Consider the following 20036-nt stretch of genomic DNA (forward strand, 5'->3'; position numbering starts at 1 on the left):
AGATCAACGTAAAGAGAAATCTGACCATATCCAGGAGAAGGAAAGTGAAGGGGTGGGTAGAAGCAGAGGAGGGCATGCAAAACTTTGGCATGAACCCAATAATAAGCCAAATGTGAGTAAGCATGGTCTGACACCTCAGAGGCAAATCCAGACGGTGGAGACGATAAAAATGAACCTGCTTTTGGGAAACATCTGCCAAAACAAACATGCTTTCATAAACTGAGCCAAAGCGACAGGCCTTTTTTTGCGGCCCTTCATTCCCCAGCATTTTATTTTTGAAGTGACATCTGCCTGTTTTCACCTCAGCAGAAAGTAGCAGGTTTTCAGTTTTCAGATGCCGAAGACTGACAGTGCCAATAGTCTGTTTCTTGTAAAGGAAGGGTACTAACCTTGCAGCACCTGGGGGGCTTCAGTTCATTGAGAACTATGGGAGATGAGCAGCAGTTTTGGAAGGGGACAATGACAATAACATTTTAAGCATATTAAAAGGGATAATTACAGGATGGAATCCTCTGTTCAAGAAATAGGTCACAACAAAGTGGGAAATCAGCATCAAGAGACAGTGCGTACACAGGGGAAATGAAGACAACATGGCAGATGAACTCAAACATAAGAAACAGCTGGAAATCCAAGAGATGCTTTCTTAAAAACAAAGGAATCCTGGCAAAAGCCTATATCTAATGTTAGCTCAGAGTACACATCATCCATTTACACTCAGCTGTCCTGCACTGACCTGGTAACTCTCCTCAGAATGAAGAATTACAAACCCAGGATATACAAGGTCACTTATTTAAAATGTAGAACATCAAGGTACTTGGCCAAACCACTGTAACTTTGCTAAGTACTATCGCCAGGGGAGAAAGAAGCACCATGCTTTTAGAACCCTGTTTGGTCCACTATGGCCACAGAGAGCCAGACCAAACTAGTTGTTGAAATGCAGCTGCCTCTGTGATGCAGGCAAGTTTACTGAATCTTCTGTAAGAAACGAGGAACAATGGAGCCAATTGAACCAAGCAAACAAACACAAAAGATGTAAATATAAAAAAGCAAAAAAGCCAAAACCCAAAGGATATCACAATTATGTTTCAGCGAGCTGTTATTTCTGCTCTAGGTGTACACACTGCTGAACACGTACTTCAGATGACACAGAATAACAACCCTCTGGCCAATGCTGGTAATGAAAAATTCTCAACACGTACTTTATAACAACTAAACAGTCTACTTAAGTCTAAATGTAAGTTATCTTGCAGAAATCTCGGTACTAGGAGATGCTGTTTGGCATGACTCAATGCAGAAATGGGGAACACACAGCTTTTATTTCCTGCAGCTATTTCTTACAGCCCTGAACAGGACTGTCAGTTCCATTTACCAGCTGTCATTCATTTTCATTTTCCATGTTTCACGTTAAACCCATAAAAGAGTATTAATGAGTATTAGCATTTTAATATCCTCCCTTTCTTATTAACCTGTGATGAAGCGTGAAAACTACCACTGCTGTCAGCACCCACCTGTAAAATCTTCTGTTCCCCTCCCTGGGCTGGTTCCTGGGGGGTCTCACTTGCTGTCATCATTAGCACAACCGCTATTGCTACAGGTGCAGATAGTGTTTGTGATCCACAATCACAAGCAAGCAGAACATGAACTCTTTTGATACCTACTTTAGTCTCTTATTTTTTAATAGCCCAATGTTAGCTCTTGTGTAATTCTACAAGCATACAGCGCATTGGCTTCTAATTGAAGCTCCATGGCTTTCCACAAAGGTTCTTCAGATCACATCAAAAGGAGAACATGAAGTTGTAATTCAGACTGGTGCTTGTAATTAATGTTAGAAACGTATACATAAATACAACTAAACAAATCCTAAGGCACTTACAGTTTTGGCCCAAAAAGCTGCATGTTTACTCAGAGCAATAAAGATGTAAGAAAAAAGGAGAGAGAAAAGGGGGGGTGGGAGGTGGGGGAAAGAGGGTGTGCTGGAAGAAAGAGAAAAGTTAATTCTGAACGCTGTAGGTACATAGTTCATGGTTCTCATCGCTTAAAGGATAAAGCCAAATAACATTTAAAAATTCCATGTAAGCTGGGAGCTCTCTTGTTGAATCTCAACGTTATTTTCTCCTGATCCTTTGATGGAGATTAAAAATTTCCATGTGAATACAAAGAAAGAAACAACAGTTACTCTGAGATTTTTTTTCCCCCCAGCATTTAATGCTCCAAACTACAGCAGGCAGCCACCATTCCCATCTCCTCCCCCCTCCTTATGAAAAAAAAAAGTCAACTCACTTTGAAGAAAAGACAAAACAGGGTCAGGGCAAGGGGGATTAGGGAAATGATATTTGTATCATGGACCAAATTAAAATGTCAATGCAAGAGGCAGGCAAACATCCCTTGCCACATATATACACCAGGCATGTTTCCTCAAGGAAACAGGAAAGAGATTTGAAAAGAGTTAATGCAGTCCTGAGTTAATAGCACCTGCCTCAGACTCAACACCACTTAAAAGACAGTGTTTGGGTCCATTTCCCACAATGTGGTTTTAACAAGCACAATGGAAAAAGCAATTACAGGCCTTTTCCCCTTCTTCTCACTGATTCACTACTAAAAATGCTGGAATTTCTGAGACATGCTAAGAATGCGGAGAAAGCTGACAAGGACTGTATACAAAAGGAAGAAGTATCAAAAGATAAATTTATTGGGTGTGCCACATCCTCACAGGCAGCTAATTCTCCTCCTGTATCTTCCAATAATCTTTTTGCCTTTTTTTGGTATACTCCAGGTTAATTAAAACAAAGGAAATCTCCAAGGTAACGAGGCAAGCCAATAAACCACCAAGTGATTCCTCGTGCCTGATTCAAAAACCTCCAGCACCACTCGTAGCATCAAACAGATGTTATTTCTTGCTGTGTTGTCCTGTTCTACACTCCAAATTTCTCCTACAAAAGGAGTAAGTCTCTTTCACACCCTTCCCGAATTTCATACTAATATTTCTCATTGTCATTTATTACTTTTGGAGCTATGGTGAACACAAGGAAACTTTGAGAAATGTTCTACTAGAAGGCAATTGCACATGACTGCGTTTGTGTTTCATTTGTCTTTCCATACTACTTTCTGAACCAAACCTTCAAATCTGACCCACTCCTGCATTGTTAGCAGCCACTGCAGAGTGAGCCCGTATAACCACACAGATTATGAATGACTTCCTAAAGCAACAGAATCACCATGGGAATCCTTGCATTCTGGATGATGGAGGGAAAGCAGATGGCAACACCTCAGTGCCAGTCAGACACACCACAATGCAGAGATGAGATCAAAGTGAGGAGGGGATGGTATGGATGCAAACCACATATGTAAAAGCTGTTCTCAAGTTCCACCAAGTCTGGATGCACTTGAAGAAGGGATCTACTTCCACTTCTGCCAAAAAGCCCTTTGGGAAACAAGGCAGCTTTTTCAAACACTGACCACAGAAGGTAAAACTCCCCAACTACATAGTTAAATCCTTTGAAAGCATGCACACACTTCATTTGGGTCATCCACGTAACCTTAACTCTGCCCACTCCCAGAACAGCCTGGAACACCGCACAGCTCCAGACTCATGCATCTTTTGCATGGGAATGCCAGCAAGCTTAGACAGTTTTAGAACTCTCTGACCAAAGATTGCGGCTGTCGGAGGCCACCCAGGGTGTCTGGAAGGTTGCATGAGCTGCTGAGGAATGGCTCTCATTCATTCTCAGACAGCATCCCATTCTTCTCAAACAAGCGCACCTGCACCCAATGTGTTTCCTTGCCAGAACTCATCTTTCCCCGTTCTCTCCCACCTCCGCCTTTGCAGCCATCTGTGTCTGAGTTACCAATTCTTCTCTAAATGCCTTTGAAATCAGGCTCCCTTCCTGAAAAGCTCATCAAACAGAAGCACTCTGATAACATGCCTAAACAAACACGTGCATACGATGCATTAGTCAGGTTGACATGTATCCATAAAACTGAAACTACGCAAACCTTAGGTATATATGTTCAGATAGATCTAAGCACTGCATCACTTGCCTGTATAAAGCACTTCAGTATCCAAAAATGAAGATGCAGCTGCAGCTTCTCGTGGGTAAGCTCTTTCACCTTGCTCCACTGAGGCTGCATTAGAGGCACTGAAGATTTTCACATCACTTTGCCCTTTTTATCCATGCAGATGCTAGGCTTGCTGTACTCAAATTGCACTCAAATGGATGCGCTCTTGACCAGTCTTAACAACACATCCAGCCTTCCAGCAGTCTGGGAGCACATCTGGAAGTGCTGGTGCTTCATTCAGTCTTGCTATCACCTGTACAATCCCCATTTCCCATTGTCTCCCTGAACAAACATTCTACCTTAATTCCCATCCTCATTATTGATGACTAATGCTTGCTCCACCCCTCCCTGTAGGACAACTCTGTTTTCTTTATTAGGGCATATGCAACGTGCTCTACTCTCCCATGAAAAGACTAAAACGCATTTTGCTTCTGCGTCAATTTTCACTTTATCCTTGCTTGAAGAACTTCAGTTTAAAACTTTTCAGCCAATGAATTCCATCTCTATTCAAAATGTTTTAGATATATATACATGTATGCACACATATACATACATAAATATTTAACTTCTTACTCTTTATTGTCAGTGAGGCATTCTGTGGTTTCTCCATTTTATTTAAAGACAATGTGCTTTGATCAGACCTTACTACATACTCCAGCATCATATTCAAACTGGAACTATAAAACAATTCACCTACAGATAACTCACCGCCTGCTGAGGACACCTCTGTTCAGACATGTGGGCTCAATCAGCACTCGTAGCACATACTCTCCCTCCCATATGCAGGAAGTTAAAGTCTCCAACGATGATGATTCAATGAAATAATGGAATCAGCAACAGTCCTATAGGCATCTTTATTATCGCCCACATTTCATTTGACTCAGCTGAGGTGCAATGCAATTTGATGTGGAACTAACACCTAGGATACAATAACTCTGAATGGCAGGGAATCAATTACTATCTGCTCTCTTCTCCAAAAATTCAAGTCTGGAGTAGGAGCTCAGCATTTCAGGTGGTATGGAAGAGATTTAGGAACAAACCAGAGCACGAGAAGTGAAAACATTACCTTGAAGATTCTTTAAAGCTGTAAAATCTTGGGGAGGAATTCAGGTCATGCGAACAGAAAATATAAGAGAATTATGCCTTCCGCCACAAGTGAAATATGCCATGACATCACATGGAAGGACTGTATCCTCACAGGAAAACATCTAACTAAACAAGATAATCTGTTCACCCCAACTATTAGCTTATGTGCAAGTACTGCTTTGTGGAAGAGAATGTACTGCTCTGATGAAAGAATGTTTGGGATAACACTGTCCAAGTGGTGATGACTTACAAATAAACAAACAAATAAACAGGACACAGAAGTAGATGAAAGAATTATCATTCACCACCGTTTCAAATCCCTGCTCTCATATAAAGACAAAAGTCAGTCTGACTGAAGGCTGTACCCAAGGAAACCGCAACTGCGTGGAACAGTGGAAAAAAATAGTTAATTTTTAATGTTTATTATCAGATCAGAGCAAGCCCAGCTGAGGCCACCAAGAGGGCCAGGAGCACATGATGCACGAGGAGAAGCTGGGGGAGCAGGGTTTGTGCATCCCAGAGAAGAGAAGGCTGTGGGGAAATCTGATCAGAGTTTTCCACTACCAGAAGTCAGTTAAACATAGAAGACTACCAGACTTTTTCTCAGAACTGCACAGTAAAATGGCAAGAGGCAACAGACACGAGCTGCAACACTGGAAATTCCAGTTGGGATGTAAGGAAAACAAATTTTCCAGTGAGTGGTACAGTCCTGGGACAAGGCCCAGTCTCCATCCTTCAGATTTTCTAAACAACTGTAAAAAGCCCTGAGCAGCAGAGAAGTCAGCTGCTCAAAGCACAAGGATGGATTAGAGGACTGAAAGAAGCCCCTCAGAGTCTACATTTTGCTTTTACTTACGTTACCATTTGAATTGCCTTTTGCAAGTCTTTCATAGATTCACTTTTCACAGGGAACCCAAAGGGTCACTATCTGATGCTGTAAGTCATGCTTAGAGGACAAATTAACAGATTTTAGCATTTACTTTACAAAAACTTGCATTAAGAGCTGCCTGCACGAACAGAATACTGTGCTAACTGTAACTGAGTAGGCTCCAGCATGTGGCCAATAGGGCATATTGTGGTCTCAAGGACAGACTCACAGTTATTCATTAAGATAACCAGCTCCAATTCAGCACATCCAAAGCTAAGTCTGCTCCCAGGTAGTTCACTAACAGGAAGAAAAGTTATATTCATTACAGAAATGATTTGCTGAAAAATCATAATTTGTTTAAATCTACTGTAGATCATTAGGTTACTTTTCCCCCTGAGGTTACAGGAGCACAGGGGGTATCAAGGGAAGGTGATAAAAGCAACGACACTCCACAAGAAAACGACAACATCAACAAATTCAAGTCCTGGCATTTCTAGTAAGGAACAGAGAAAGCTCCAACAGCTGGATGTGTTTGACAAGGAAAGGAAATGGAAAAGATAAATTGCTATTTCACATTCTAATAGATTAAATGCACTAAGGAGGACCTCGTTTTTTTGTGGGTTTTCTTTTTTTTCCTTTTTGTGTTGGTTTTTTTTCCCCCCTCTTCCTTTCCTTGTTTGGAGAGCTACAATCTATTTGCCCTGTCATTATACAGTACACTTCCTGTAGGAGCTATTTGTTTATTTACCCATTTTAATCACAAGGAAAGTATTCATTATAAAATCTCCCTTTTCAGCAAAGGAGAAACCTTCCAGCCACACGGCTGACACATGTTAACTCGCAGGTATTCACAGAGCAGGTTCTGTTTTAAGCCATCTTTCAGGCAGCCACACAAAGACCACCAAGCTGGGTGTTCAGCTCTGCCAGACCTCCCCCAGCCAGCAGCCCTTGCCAGGAAACACAGGTGACAGCCTGAATGATAAAAAGGCATTTCGAGAGGGAAAAGAAAAAATGTACTGGTTTAGTCTGGGCAGCACCTTAACATAAACCTGCAGGAGCCTTTGTGTACAGCACAGCATGCAGCCATAGAAGCAGGAGCTTCAGCACAAGTCACTCACACCTCCAGCATTCAGAGATCCTCTGCTTTCCTCACACCACCCCTATTAATTAGGGAGAAGGGATGTCATCCAAAGGGACCCAAATAGGCTTGAGAAGTGGGTCCCCATGAACCAAATGCCTCACTCCAGGCAATCCTAGATGTGAGTATGGACTGGCAGAAGAACTCCTTGAGAGAAGCCCTGAGGAGAACTTGGGGGTCCCGATGCACAGGAAGCAGGACATGAGCCAAGAATGTGCTCCTGCATCCTGGAAGGCCAGTTGTACCCTGAGCTGTATCAGGGGTGGCAGCAGGGAGAAGGAGGGGACTGTCCCCTTCTGCTCTGCCCCTGCGAGGCCCCATCTGGAGCACCAGGTCCAGGCCTGGGGCCCCCAGCACAGGAGCAATGCAGAGCTGTTGGATGGGGTCCAGAGGAGGCCACAAAGGTGCACAGAGGACCAGAGCACCCCTCCTATGAATAAAAGTTGAGGTAGATGGGCTTGTTCCGTTCAGAGAAGAGAACTCACTGAGAGAACTCAGTGCAGCCATTCAGTATTTAAAGGGAGCTTATAAACCAGATAGAGACCGACCTTTTACACGGTCTGATAGCGATAGGACAAGGGGGAACTGTTTTAAGCTGAAAGAGGGCAGATTCAGTTTAGGTGGCAGGAGGAAATTCTTTACTCAGATGGTGGTGAGGTTCTGGCACAGGCTGCCCTGAGAGCTGTGGGTGCCCCATCCCTGGAGGTGTTCAAGGCCAGGTTGGATAGGATTCTAGGCAGCCTGGTCTGGTGGGCAGCAAATGACTAGTGGATTGGAACTAGATGAGCTTTAAGGTCCCTTCCAACCCAAACCATCCTGTGACTCCACTTCAGCTCTTCTCACAGCCACAGATGTCAAAACATTGAGCACAGACAACAAGCCTTCCTCTCCCCCTCCAGTGGAGGCTTTCAGGACAGGGCAGAGGGGAGCAGCTTGCTCTGGGATCACAGCTGAAGCAGCTTGGAAAGACAGAACAAAATGACCTCACGTGATCTGTTCTTCTGTATTTCAGCCGTTCAGAAAAACAGCATTCAACTCTACAAACAAATCATGCTGACTTTGGCTATAAAGTTTACAGCAAATTCGTTATGTTCAGAAAAGAGCTTCTCTACCAGCACATCCTGGCAGGCAGCACTTCTGCCATTCTGCAGCACAGAGCTGCCTCGCTCCCTTAGCTCCAGCACCCCATAAGGCAGGAGTCCCAGGGGCCCGACATCTGCACTCAGCATGGCCAGGACCAGGCACTGTGAATGCTTACTCGGAGCTTTCAAAGTGACTGCAGGGCCACTGTTTATCATTCTTGCCCTTCCAGCTACATACATCATTCCTCCCGGCCACAAACAGAGCTGCCCAGTTCCCAAGTGACTCTGCACTCAAAGCAGGATTTTCTGCACTCAGAACCTCCTTACATTAGAAAACTCGATTGCCACCCATGTGCACGATGGAGAAGCTGTAACATCTGAGCAAACAAAAAAATGGCATCTGTTTTTAGATGAAAAACAACAAAACACAAGACAAATAGTTTTTGGAGGCGGTACAACCTGGGTGCCTATAGATGAATTGCCTATCATTTCCTATTGGAAGTTTCTGTTCTCATCTGTTTATAAACTTTGCCAAAATTTAACTGTTTTGGCTGAAATTACCCATGCCAGGTGTTTGCCTCAAGCTGATTTTTTGTTGGAGAGCTTCGTCAAAAATGTCTCAGCTATTTCCAAGAACTAAATTATGGAAAAATACTTTGTTTTGTCCATGCTAAAAATATTTCAGCTACTCTGCTGAAAAACTCTTACGCTTTCATGCTTGCAATTTGGCACAGAGTCATCTTTTTGTCAGGGTGTTACATTTGTAATCATAAAAAGTGCCCATACTACATCAAGCTCAGTCTGAAAAAGTACTGTATGCACTCACTTGGAAAAGACCTCCTTTGTAGCTAAATTTTCTTAGTCCTTCTACGATGGGCACGCTCATTCTAAGAGTCTCTTCATACAAGGTAATTGGACTGCTTTATTCAATGCTCCTCAGCATAACAGAGCACACTTCAGGCCAAGGTCACAAAGGCTGAGCTGGGTAAGTTCAGAGCATCACATCGTTCTGCTGGCTGACCTGACAGGTGATAAATCTGTGCTGATAACAGCTACTCCACTAGCAGGAGTCACATTGGCCTCACTGAACATGTGTATTCACATTCTTAGAACCGATACATGTATTTTACATATATGTATATATGCACTCACTCATAATTAAACACAATTTTAAATGAACATCAGGGTAACAATTTGGGCACACAAATTAAGAAAAGCCAGACCTATGTCACTTATACAACCCTAATTAAGACCTTGTGTGTACACATTATGACACAAGCCTTAAAAACGTATTCACCTACTTCTCCTCTCTCCCCAGTCTCCATTTCTTCTTCACCCAATGTAAAGATGGACTTTGCCCTGGGGATAAATAAAGGTTGTGTAATGAGGCAGAAGAATGCCTGCCTCATTTGTTAGAACATGTGTGTTAAATATACAAGACAGAGAGCTGAGAGAGAACTGCTAATATTTAAAGCAAATGAATGATGCCTGAAAACCTTTCTTTTTTTTTTTTTCCCCTTTAAATTCCCTTCTGTCAGAGGAGTCTACAGAAGCTGCTGAATGCAGATCACAAATCTAACTTCTGCAGGTTGCTACTGGTTAAGTGCTTTTGATTTGCTCAGCATCACCGTGCAACAACTATCATCGATAGAAAAGATTATTCCAGCATTTCAAGAAGATGCAGAGCCTTCAGACTTGAACTGATGCGTGCCTTAGCTTTCCCCTTTCAGTATGGAGAGAGTGACTTCTCTCACAGAAGTGCTGGAAAGACAGTTAATGAAATGCATACAGAGCATTCTAGCAGCAGCTATGAACATCACAAACCTGAATGGAAAGCATTTACCCTATCCTCAGAACACAATTTAAACAATGAGAAGAAAGAAAGGCTGGTAGCCTTCATCTTAACTACAGAAATTAAACATAATATTAAACAGTATCTCCTTCACTGAACATCTCAGGTGTCAAATGATGCAATGTGACAGAGGGAAAGAAAAAAGAACAGAGCTATGTAACTGGAGACCGTACTGTAATGTGTGGCACATACAGAACCACAATGCTGCACAGGAATCCTCAGCTGTGGCACTTCCTAACTGCCAAGAGCTTGACTTGTGAAGTAAGCATTTAATAACAATGACTCGCAGAGGTAACATAAGAAGTATGACCCCATACTTCCTCGTTTTAAGCAGCCTCAATCTGGCCTCCGATTATCTGGTATCCTTCAGTAAGAGGTGGAAATGGCAGGCTGCACATGGCTACGGCTTTCAGCTGTGAGCAAGACGAGAGCTGAACACATGTAACAGATGTGCACATACAGATAACAACTGACTGGGTACAACATCACTTATGTACACGTGTATCATAAATGTGTACTGCATACATACTTCTGAACATACAGGCAAGATAGAAACAGAGATTCACCTTCACTGCTCCAATTTTCAAAACAAAGGGTTGCTTTATTTTTACCCTCCTTCAAATCAGATAAATTATTTCACCAGGCTGCAGCTTTAGAAATAATCTAACAAACCAGAACGCAAACAACAAAACAACTTCACTTTGATCACATCTCCTTTGCTAGTAGCTCTGCTGGGATTGCTAGCAAGCAGACTGCCAGCACATAGTAAAGAAGTCTCGGTGCATGTCTGTGCAACGCTCTGGGTTCACAAAGCCAGAATCTGCCCTCCGCTACAGATGAAGTTCACAAGGAAAAAAAAAGGAATAAGGACTCTCTTCTTCCATCTGCCCTGAATGCAGCAATGAGGCAGGATTCCAACCTAGCACTCAGGAGAGTGCCAAAAAGGGGACTGGCTACTGTGCTGGCTGCCACCCCAGGGCCCCAGGGGTGTGAGGCCCGCCAGCTGTGGGGTGGAGCCATGCCCCCAGCCAGCTCCAGCCTCTGCTGCTGTCTTGCCTGCTGGCTGGGCCTGCCTAATGATCTTTTTAAGAAAAGCAATATTGTGCAGTTCATCACGCGGTGCAGGTGTTCACCTTCAGCTGTCGCTGCCCTGTGCTGGCAGGGTAGCTCCGGCAGCCAGCACTTGTCTGCCTTCCCCGCTACACGCAGAGCAGCACCTACGGCCAAATGAAAGCATCCAAGGCCAGCTTTATTCTGAAAAATGAAATGTTTAGGAAAGAAAAGCTCTTGCCCGAGCACAGGGAGAACAGATTTTTAACTGTGCAAAGCAGTGGTGCAGTTGAGCTGAGCAGAGACTGACACACAGTTAGGAGGATGAGGGAGCATCAGTCTACCCTGGTGGTGCAGAGAGGGGAAGGAGGCAGTTCCAGCTGCAAGGAAGGACAAACTGCTTGGGGCAGTAATTTCTTCGGCTGCTCCCCAGGTCATTGTGGAACCACTTGTGTTTCATTTCAGCAGATTAAGGCAAGGTAGGACTGTCACGTGCCTGAAGACTCAGTTTCACAAAGGTGCGTGTTAAACTAGTGGCTGAGAGATAAATGGACACAAAGATATCAACTACCCAACTCCATTTCTTCCTCCTCGACAAGGAAAGAAGAACCAGTTTAATTCCCAGGTTTAAACACCATTAGGACCATGGTATCTTTCACTTTTGTCAGACATACAGATTTGAGGAGTTTCTAATAGACAGCCCATTCCCTCTGACTTTAATATTTGATTTCTGCTTTTAGCACTTTCACTACAGATTTCTGCTTTTAGAACTCAGCAACTTGTTTGCTTTCCTAAAGCACAATAAGACTTCAGGCAAGAGAATCTGTTATTCAGGCCCTTCAAAATAGCTCATAAAAATGTATTAAAGGACTACGAACTGAATTACCAACTCCTGAGCAGTGTTTTGACCTCTCCGAGCATCCCCCAAGGTACAATCTCAGTGCTGCCAAACACACACTGATCATTCTCCAAACAATCCCACACAGAAGATGAAACAAGTGCACAGACACATTAAGGGGTTTGTCCAGCAACACAAAGACAGTGACCGCGCTGATAATAAAACCTCTGTATAATGCTCCATTTGGGAACTGAACAATAAATGGAGCCTTTTTCTATGGGTGTCATATTACAGAGTCGTCCCAAATCCTAACATCAGATTCATGTACTTGGACAAAACAAGATCTCAGCCAGTTCACATTCCCTCCCCCCCGGCCCCTATTTTCCTATCATAGTTGCTAGTGATTTTTGATTTTACATTCAACACATATATTAACCTGATCAAAGTAGAGCAATGTAATTTACTCTTACAGGTGCAGCTATATGCAAACTCCATTCTCAGTGGGAGAGCTAGTTGCCATTTTAACCACATCTCTGCAGCTAAACTGGGAGTACACTGGGCTTTTATCCCACTTGAAGCAACAGATCCCACACACACAACCACATTAGTTTTCATGCAATTCTATGACCTGGAAGTAATCATAACTTTCCTCTACAGAATGGGGAGCTATGACCGGTTGTAGGACCTGATATTTTGTTCTGCTCTCGTATGTCAAAATACAATTTGAATTTAAAAAAAGCAAATGCTTTACTAAGCTACAAACAATGAAAGAAGGTGTTCTGCCTGCCATCAAGCCCCGCTGTTAAAATATTAACACAATGTAAATATTGTAATATTGAGGAAGTACACTGTGTCAGTACTTCCTGGCACCACACAAGAGCTTCACTGTTCACTTCAATCCCTGCTGTTAGTTTTAAACACGCACAACTTAAACAAGGCATCTGAGCTTCTCCAGTCCCGGGGTAAAACTGCAGAGAGGCGAAGGCTTACTGTACATTTTCTCTAGTCTAAAACCCAAAGTATTACAAAGATTCCCTAAATCCAAACAATTATGTCCATGTCAGTACTTTTGAGGGAAAAATATTCTGCAGGGTCTTTCAAGAGTCCTGGCATATTGCTGCCAAACAAGGAAAGATCTTTGGGTATGCACTGTCCTCCCCTTCCTTAGCAAAGAAAAACAAGCTGCAAATGCCCACCAATGCCAGAAGCCTGAAAGCCCAACTTATTCATCGTGGCAAAAGGCCCATTCTCCAGATCTGCCAGTTAAACACATTACTAGCAATTGACTCTCTCCCTCTCAATTCAAAGGATAAGCAGCATATATGTAATGAAGAGAACAAGGCAGCTACCTGCTGTTTGAAAGGCAAATGTGGCAGTCAGACCTTAGCAACACATCATAGCAGCTAGATGGTATTTGTAATGCAATCTTACTAAATCAAGCCAGCTTCATAAAACAGTGAAGACAGAATGATCTCTGGAACAGAAATAGCCCTGGACAAACCTGCAAAAACCCAGAAGACTTGATCTGGAGGTAACACGAGGAATGCAGAGCAGAATTTCACTCCACTGGCTTTGGTTAATATAAGTTAGGCAAAATCACACCGCTCATAGAAGCAAAGATTTGACCAGCTTGAATGGAAACAGCATAAAGCCTTGAAATCTGAAATGACCACTGTTTATGTTTAGAGGCCTCATTGTGTCATGCACTGTGACATGCCGGACAAAGACTGTCCTTGTTCCCCAGACATAACGATCTAAATTCAAAACAGAACTAAGTACACACACAAAAAAAAACCTGAATGTGTGAAATGTTTCCACATATTCAAGCAATGCTCAATTCCAACAGAACTACACAGCTGAGATTTCCAGACATTAACTCTACACGTTGCATTATGACACAAGATGCATACACACTGCTTCATGCTTCCGTGGAATGCATGGAGCCCAAGATGTCAGTGGCTCTTTTAAAATATAGGTTATAAAAGGCTTATTCCAGAATTAAAATGCCTTCTCCTGAAGCCTTCTCACCTTTCAGACATTCTCATACACAAATGAGATCTAAAATGACTCGCACAATGCTCCCACGTGCCAGTCACAGCAGCAGATAAGCTTTATTCTTATGCATGGTAAGAAATTGCCCTGAGGGTTAACACAGATTTTCCACTTAATTTTAACTCACTCCCAGAACCTTATTCAAAGAGCTCCTTTGAACACATACACAACTGCATCACCAGATTTGTATATGGTCAAGGCTAACACAAATCCCCTTACTCACCCACCCACAATGTTTTCTCACATCAGTTTATCTACTAAGAAAAGCACTAGGAACACAACGCTTACTCAACCCCTTTATCTTTCATCTTACTTAAAAGGGAGAAAAACTCTTGAGAACTCAGTGAGCATTCAATATATGTAACATACATGAGAGAGCTGAAAAATTCTAGGAGCAAGACATCAATTCCAAAACCCAACTACTTACTGTGAGGAGAGCTGTTCATTTGTTTGTTTTGTTGGTTTTTTTTTTTTAAAGATAAACAAGAGGTTTTTTTTGTCCATTTCATGAAATATTATAGCTAAGATCCTTCTCCGCTTCCATAAATGGATGTTTTTCTTGCTCTCCGTGGGTGGTCTCAGAGTTTTGACAGAGGAACATCACAAGCTAAAAACATAGGATGCTGCAGAGATAGCCCACCTGCAGCGGTGGTGGATGTGAGGGGGGAGAGGAAAGGTGATTTCAAAGGCCAAAACAGACTGTGGTGGGGGAAAGCAAAGGTCAGAAATGTATTCACAGCCCTAACAATGGGGGAGCCCTGGCAAAGTGAGCAGCCAAGAAACACAGCTACATTAGGATAACAAGGGATGCAGAATGAAGCCAAAATTTTAGCTTTCATTTTTGCCATTACTAGATTAAAAGAAAAGCCTAAGCAAGAAAGTGAGACATAACGCTCAGCATTGTTTTTCACAACATTAAAGTTGTTTGTTTGTTTTTTAATTAGCTTATTTTCCATTGAATGTCAGCCAATTTAATGAAGCAAATTTCCCTTTAAAAGCTCCGGTATGAAGTACCTGTCAGTGTAAAAACCTGCTATGACTTTACATTGTGTTTGGTTTCTTACCTGTTTTCTACAAGGAAGTCTACCACGTATTTCTTCAGACAGTAGAGATGGGCATCCATCAGCCCTGTTCTGATGTGCATCCTGGGGTGCCTAGAGGAGGGAAAAAAGAAACATCATGGAGTTTTGCATGGCTGTTTGCAAGAGTTCGGCTTTGCAATCAAGTCAGTGGGTTGTGAGAAGTTTGCAAAGGTAGATCTGCTTCCTTCTTTCCACTGCTGGATTATCAGGCAGGAGAATAGTGCAGGCTGCCATTACTGGACTCTGCAAACTTACACCTGCTGGCCCTGGGCTGATTTGCTGAGAAAGAAAACACCTCCTCCAAGGAGTCATTACTCCTGCTACATCTTCTTATGTAAGTGGAAATTGCACATTACTGGGCAGGAAGCCAAAGTAATGGGCCCAGAGTGCTAAAAGTTACAGTGGGTAATGTCAGGGTACAATAATTCAAAGCTTCTGGCTAAGTGCCTGCCTTAATATGCAAGGCTGTGCATGTTCCACTAGCAAACACAACACTACTGTGTTTTTTCCAGCTCTTCCTGGAGGCAAACAGGGGAACGAGATGGGGTCTGCCCACCTTCCCAGCACTACACATTACAAACGACTGCCACAGCTTGATTACTATGCATTTGTGTCTCCAGTCCAATAAGATGGAAAGCATCAAGAAAACTCCCTCTCATCATCAGCCAAACAATGGCAAACAGGGAATTCCTACCTTTCAGACCAGGGGCACATTAACATCTCAGTAACTCAGAAGTCTATCAGATCCACTGTTTTAAGAACAAAGCCATCAACAGTCCAACTACGCTGGACTGGTCCAAGATGTGTGTAACTGGACTCGGTTCTGGGGCTATCAAGGAAGGAAATCACAGCCTAAACCTGAAAGGGATATATATTTTCATTTTTCCTTCCTTTGATGCCCAGATTCTGTAATGGAGTCTAAATAAACACATCTTACCAGTATCTTCCAGCCAACTTTGTTCTCTTACTCCAGGACACACTAAAGTCAGATGTCTGCAATCAACATCACTTTTACTAATTAGCTAAGAAGAAGGATCACTCACAACTTAAGCTAGAACATGTATAAGTTAAACCAATACTAGCACACTGATTGCTTACTAATATCAATATACCAAAGCATTCTAGCAAGACATTCTTTCAGAGCGTATCTTGATTAACACTGAACAACCAAAGGTCTTAAAATTTTATAAATTCAGATGGCATTTCTCAAGCATGTTATTCAGTTCAAGCCAAGGGTACTATTAACTGGTGATACATTCTGTAAGGCCCATTTGTTAAGAAAAAGCTCCTGTATGAGTTGTATGGCACTTTGGAGTAAGTATATGGTACAAAGTGATACATACACCTCCAGCAGGTTACTTCATTAACAAAACATGAGCTCACCTAGCAGTGCTCCAGTACTGATATTATCAGTAGCCCAGATGTTGCTGTGGAAGTCAGCCCAAATAGCAATGTTCCTTATACAAGGAAAGGGAATTTACTGAATTTAAAGAGATCTGCATCTGCAAATTCTGAGCAGCTTTCACACATCCAGTCTCCCCACTTGCAAACTGGAACGACACCGTTTAGCTACACCTCAATGCACTGAGGATACGTAACTACATGCAAGTATTATATCAAAGAAGCTAAGCAACTTTACAACAGAGCTGCATGAAATGTGTGTAAGCAGACAGAGCAGCACAGTGCTGTCCTTTCAGCAGCTTCATCACACCTTGAGTGATGAAAATCCAGCCAGATCACAAGAAGTACTGAAGCACCACTCTAAGTTGGCTTTCAATGCAGAATATATAACAATAATGGAATGTCATGCTGAACAAGGGGGAGGTCCCACAATGAAAATCCTCTGAAACACAGACCACCTAAGAGATGTGCAACAGAATAGCCCCATAGATTAATATTATAATCACAGTCCCGGAGGTCAATCAGGCAAGTTTGGGCATATGCATAAACAAAACTGTGATTTCTGTAAACCAGACTCGAGGAGAAAATAGCCACACTAATCCAGGCTGATAAGAGCACTGTCTCATAACAAGCCACTAAAGTCTCTATCCATTTTCACTGACTAACACTTCAACCAGTTTATCCTCGGGTACAAGAACGGGAGTCAAATAATCTAATAGATAACAGCAAACTCCATTGCTATTTCAAATGAGCATCTTGTTACTAATACAGAAAGCTGCGCTCCCGACCCATGCCTCTGATCTCCCCCTCCATCAGCTAATGTTCACAACCTATGAAAAATGAGCCAGTCACAAGAACAGCTGATACGGGGAGAATCGAATAACAAACAATGCGGGAGCTGAGAGCCGGCGCACCTACACTTATCGCTCGGAAGGAGATAATGCACAGTGCTTTTAATTATATCATCAAAGCAACGGAGAAGGTAGTGGGAGGGGCTGGCTGCAGATGGGTACGTGTTAATGCATGCAGGGTTGGGTAGTTTATCAAAAGCCAGAGGCTGGATATACATCTGAGAGGGTCGCAGGAGAGATGAAAGTTGCGACGGCCATTGTTGGAGCTCTTTAATGAGCGAGGAACGTCAAATGTGAAGCCTAAAAGAATCATACCAATTACTACATGAACTTCAGTTCAATCTAGCAAATGTAATCAAGCACGAGTCATTAAAATACATGGTAAAGCTCCCATTGGCGCTGCCACTATAGCGTCTATTATAGTCTGTGCTCCCATGCAAGCAAGGGGGCTGCTCCTGTTGTAAGCGCTGTGTGTTATGTTAAGTGATGGCAGATTTCAGCCCTAATGATGCGGCACAGAGGGCTCCCTGGCAGAAAGCTGACAATGAGGAAGCTCACAGAGATCTGTTGAGAAGTGAGGAAAAGATCGGCAATTAAAAGAGCAATTTCAAAGAATGCAATTTAATGTGTAAAATTAGCTTTTATCAGCACCTAATTCCACAAAATCCCGACTCGGGATGAGAGAGCATAAAGGTCTGCAAGAGGCCTTAGAAAGGCCTGTGTCCATCATTCCTCACGCGCCATTGTGAAATAATAAGCAGTACTAACAGGATTGATGCATGCTTCGTACATGGCATTGCTTTGAAAGCACAGCCCCGAGCTTTTTTCTCCCTGATAACCTCTCTTGGGATTTCCTCCCCCGGGGAAGTCAAGCACCGATAGAGCAACCTTCCCTTGTTAAAGGCAAAAAGATGGACAATTGTTTCAACTGTAAACTAATTAAGAGCGATTACCACCGAGAGCTGGAGGTTCCAAGCAGCCCCGCACTCCCACTGACAGTGTGATAATGCCAGGCTGGGGTCAAAATCATAAATCTGAAGGGAGCGCACACAATGCTTAAAGCCAAAAAGCCTCTCTACTAAGCATGGGATATTGCCACATTAACCTCAGCACCTCACAAATAAACTAGCTGAGAAAGAGAAATCCCATGGCCTCCTTCCCTTTAACTTCATACAGCTGTTGGTGGAAAATATGAAGGCCTTTAAATAATCTCAAGGACCTGGGGCTATCTGTACTCCAACACTAATCTGAGCGGTGACACAATAAGAAGGCAATCACAGCTACTATTAACCTGGCTTCCGAGCTGATATGTGAATTACATCCACCGTGGGCTTACGGAGTATTAGTTCATCTCCCTGCTATCCCTCAAAGAAATAAATGAAAAGCGCCCTGAATGAAAATGACGGATTCCATGCATTTATGTTCTAAGTAATTGCAAGTAGCTCACACAGTCTGCATAGCCAAAGTGTATCCCCTTCCTCCCCTTCCCACAGCGCACACTGTATTCTTGCAAGAAGTGCACACCATCCACTTCCAACACACCGGGCTGACCCTGCCTGTCTGCACGGAGGTGGTACCCTCCTGTTGATACAAAACCAGTGTACAGAGCCACGTTAAGAGAAGTCTTACAGCAAAAGCTGCCAGACCACCTTTCATGTCTCGAGCATTCCTACTTTTAAAGGAGAAAAAAAAAAAATCCCTAAAACGCATTGCTCATTTACGGGACAGCTCTTGGCTGTAAACTCGCTAATAATAAAAGACCACTGTTACACTGGCTCTTCAAAAATCCCAGACACCTTATGACCTTAATTTTACACAGTGCTTTTGGCCAAAAGGATCCCAAAGCACTTAGCAAAATGAATGTCCCCACTGTACGGCGGGCCTGCGTTGCCCACCAGTGAAATGCTGCCATCTCTGGGCTGAACAGCAGCAGCTGTGGTGCACGGCTCTGCTTGCTGTCCTGGGTTGTCCTGCAAAACTGGGCCGGGGCCACTTGCCTTCTGCCAGCTCCGCAGGAGGGCTGAGCAAGGTTTAATTAGAGGAATCACATCATTTATCATAGAATGGCTCTGGATGGCTGTATGATGTTTCTCAGGTGGAAGAACTGGTTCAGCTGTGTTCTGAGGAACACCTGGGTGATGTAAGGCAGCTGGCACAGCGAGGAGCAAGGTACAGCTTGGCAGTAATACCATTGCCAAGCTGGATTTAAAGGCGACACAGACTACTGCTGCCTGTCCTATGGACTGTGCCATGATCCACAGTGACCCTGACCTCTGCCTCCCAAGCTCAGTCACCCCAATTTCTTGATGTTGCTCTTCCTTCAATTTTCTAAAAACTTTATTTACCAAAACAAGAGGGCATCGTACAACACTCTTTGATTCCCTGAGGGCCTAGCAGGGAAGGATATGGCATGTTCACAGCCCAGCTCTCCTACCAGACACCCCAGCACCTGCCTGCAGACAGCCTGCAGACACCCAGGAACGTAACACTTCATCCTCCCAAAGCTACTTCTGCACAGGCCCTGCACCAGGAATGGCAAGTAGTTCAAAATCCAAATGTTTTATTGATCTAATGACCTAGAGTTGCTTGAAAGCCTTCTGAATAATAAATATTTTTCATTTATAACCTTCACCATGTGCCATTTTTCTTTGTTGTATTATATTATTAATATGCTCATGAG

At 43.1% G+C, this 20036-nt stretch overlaps 1 protein-coding gene across 1 annotated transcript in view; it reads right to left on the minus strand.

Annotated features, from left to right (window-relative positions):
* EIF2B3 (eukaryotic translation initiation factor 2B subunit gamma) overlaps positions 1-20036 on the minus strand; it is an 86643-nt gene that overhangs the window by 29443 nt on the left and 37164 nt on the right. The window contains exon 6 of the mRNA XM_015870157.2: positions 15087-15176. Within this exon, the coding sequence (XP_015725643.1) occupies positions 15087-15176 (90 nt within the window). The remainder of the gene's footprint in view (positions 1-15086; positions 15177-20036) is intronic.

Source organism: Coturnix japonica, chromosome 8 (genome assembly GCF_001577835.2).
Source record: "Coturnix japonica isolate 7356 chromosome 8, Coturnix japonica 2.1, whole genome shotgun sequence".
Lineage (NCBI taxonomy): Eukaryota > Metazoa > Chordata > Aves > Galliformes > Phasianidae > Coturnix > Coturnix japonica.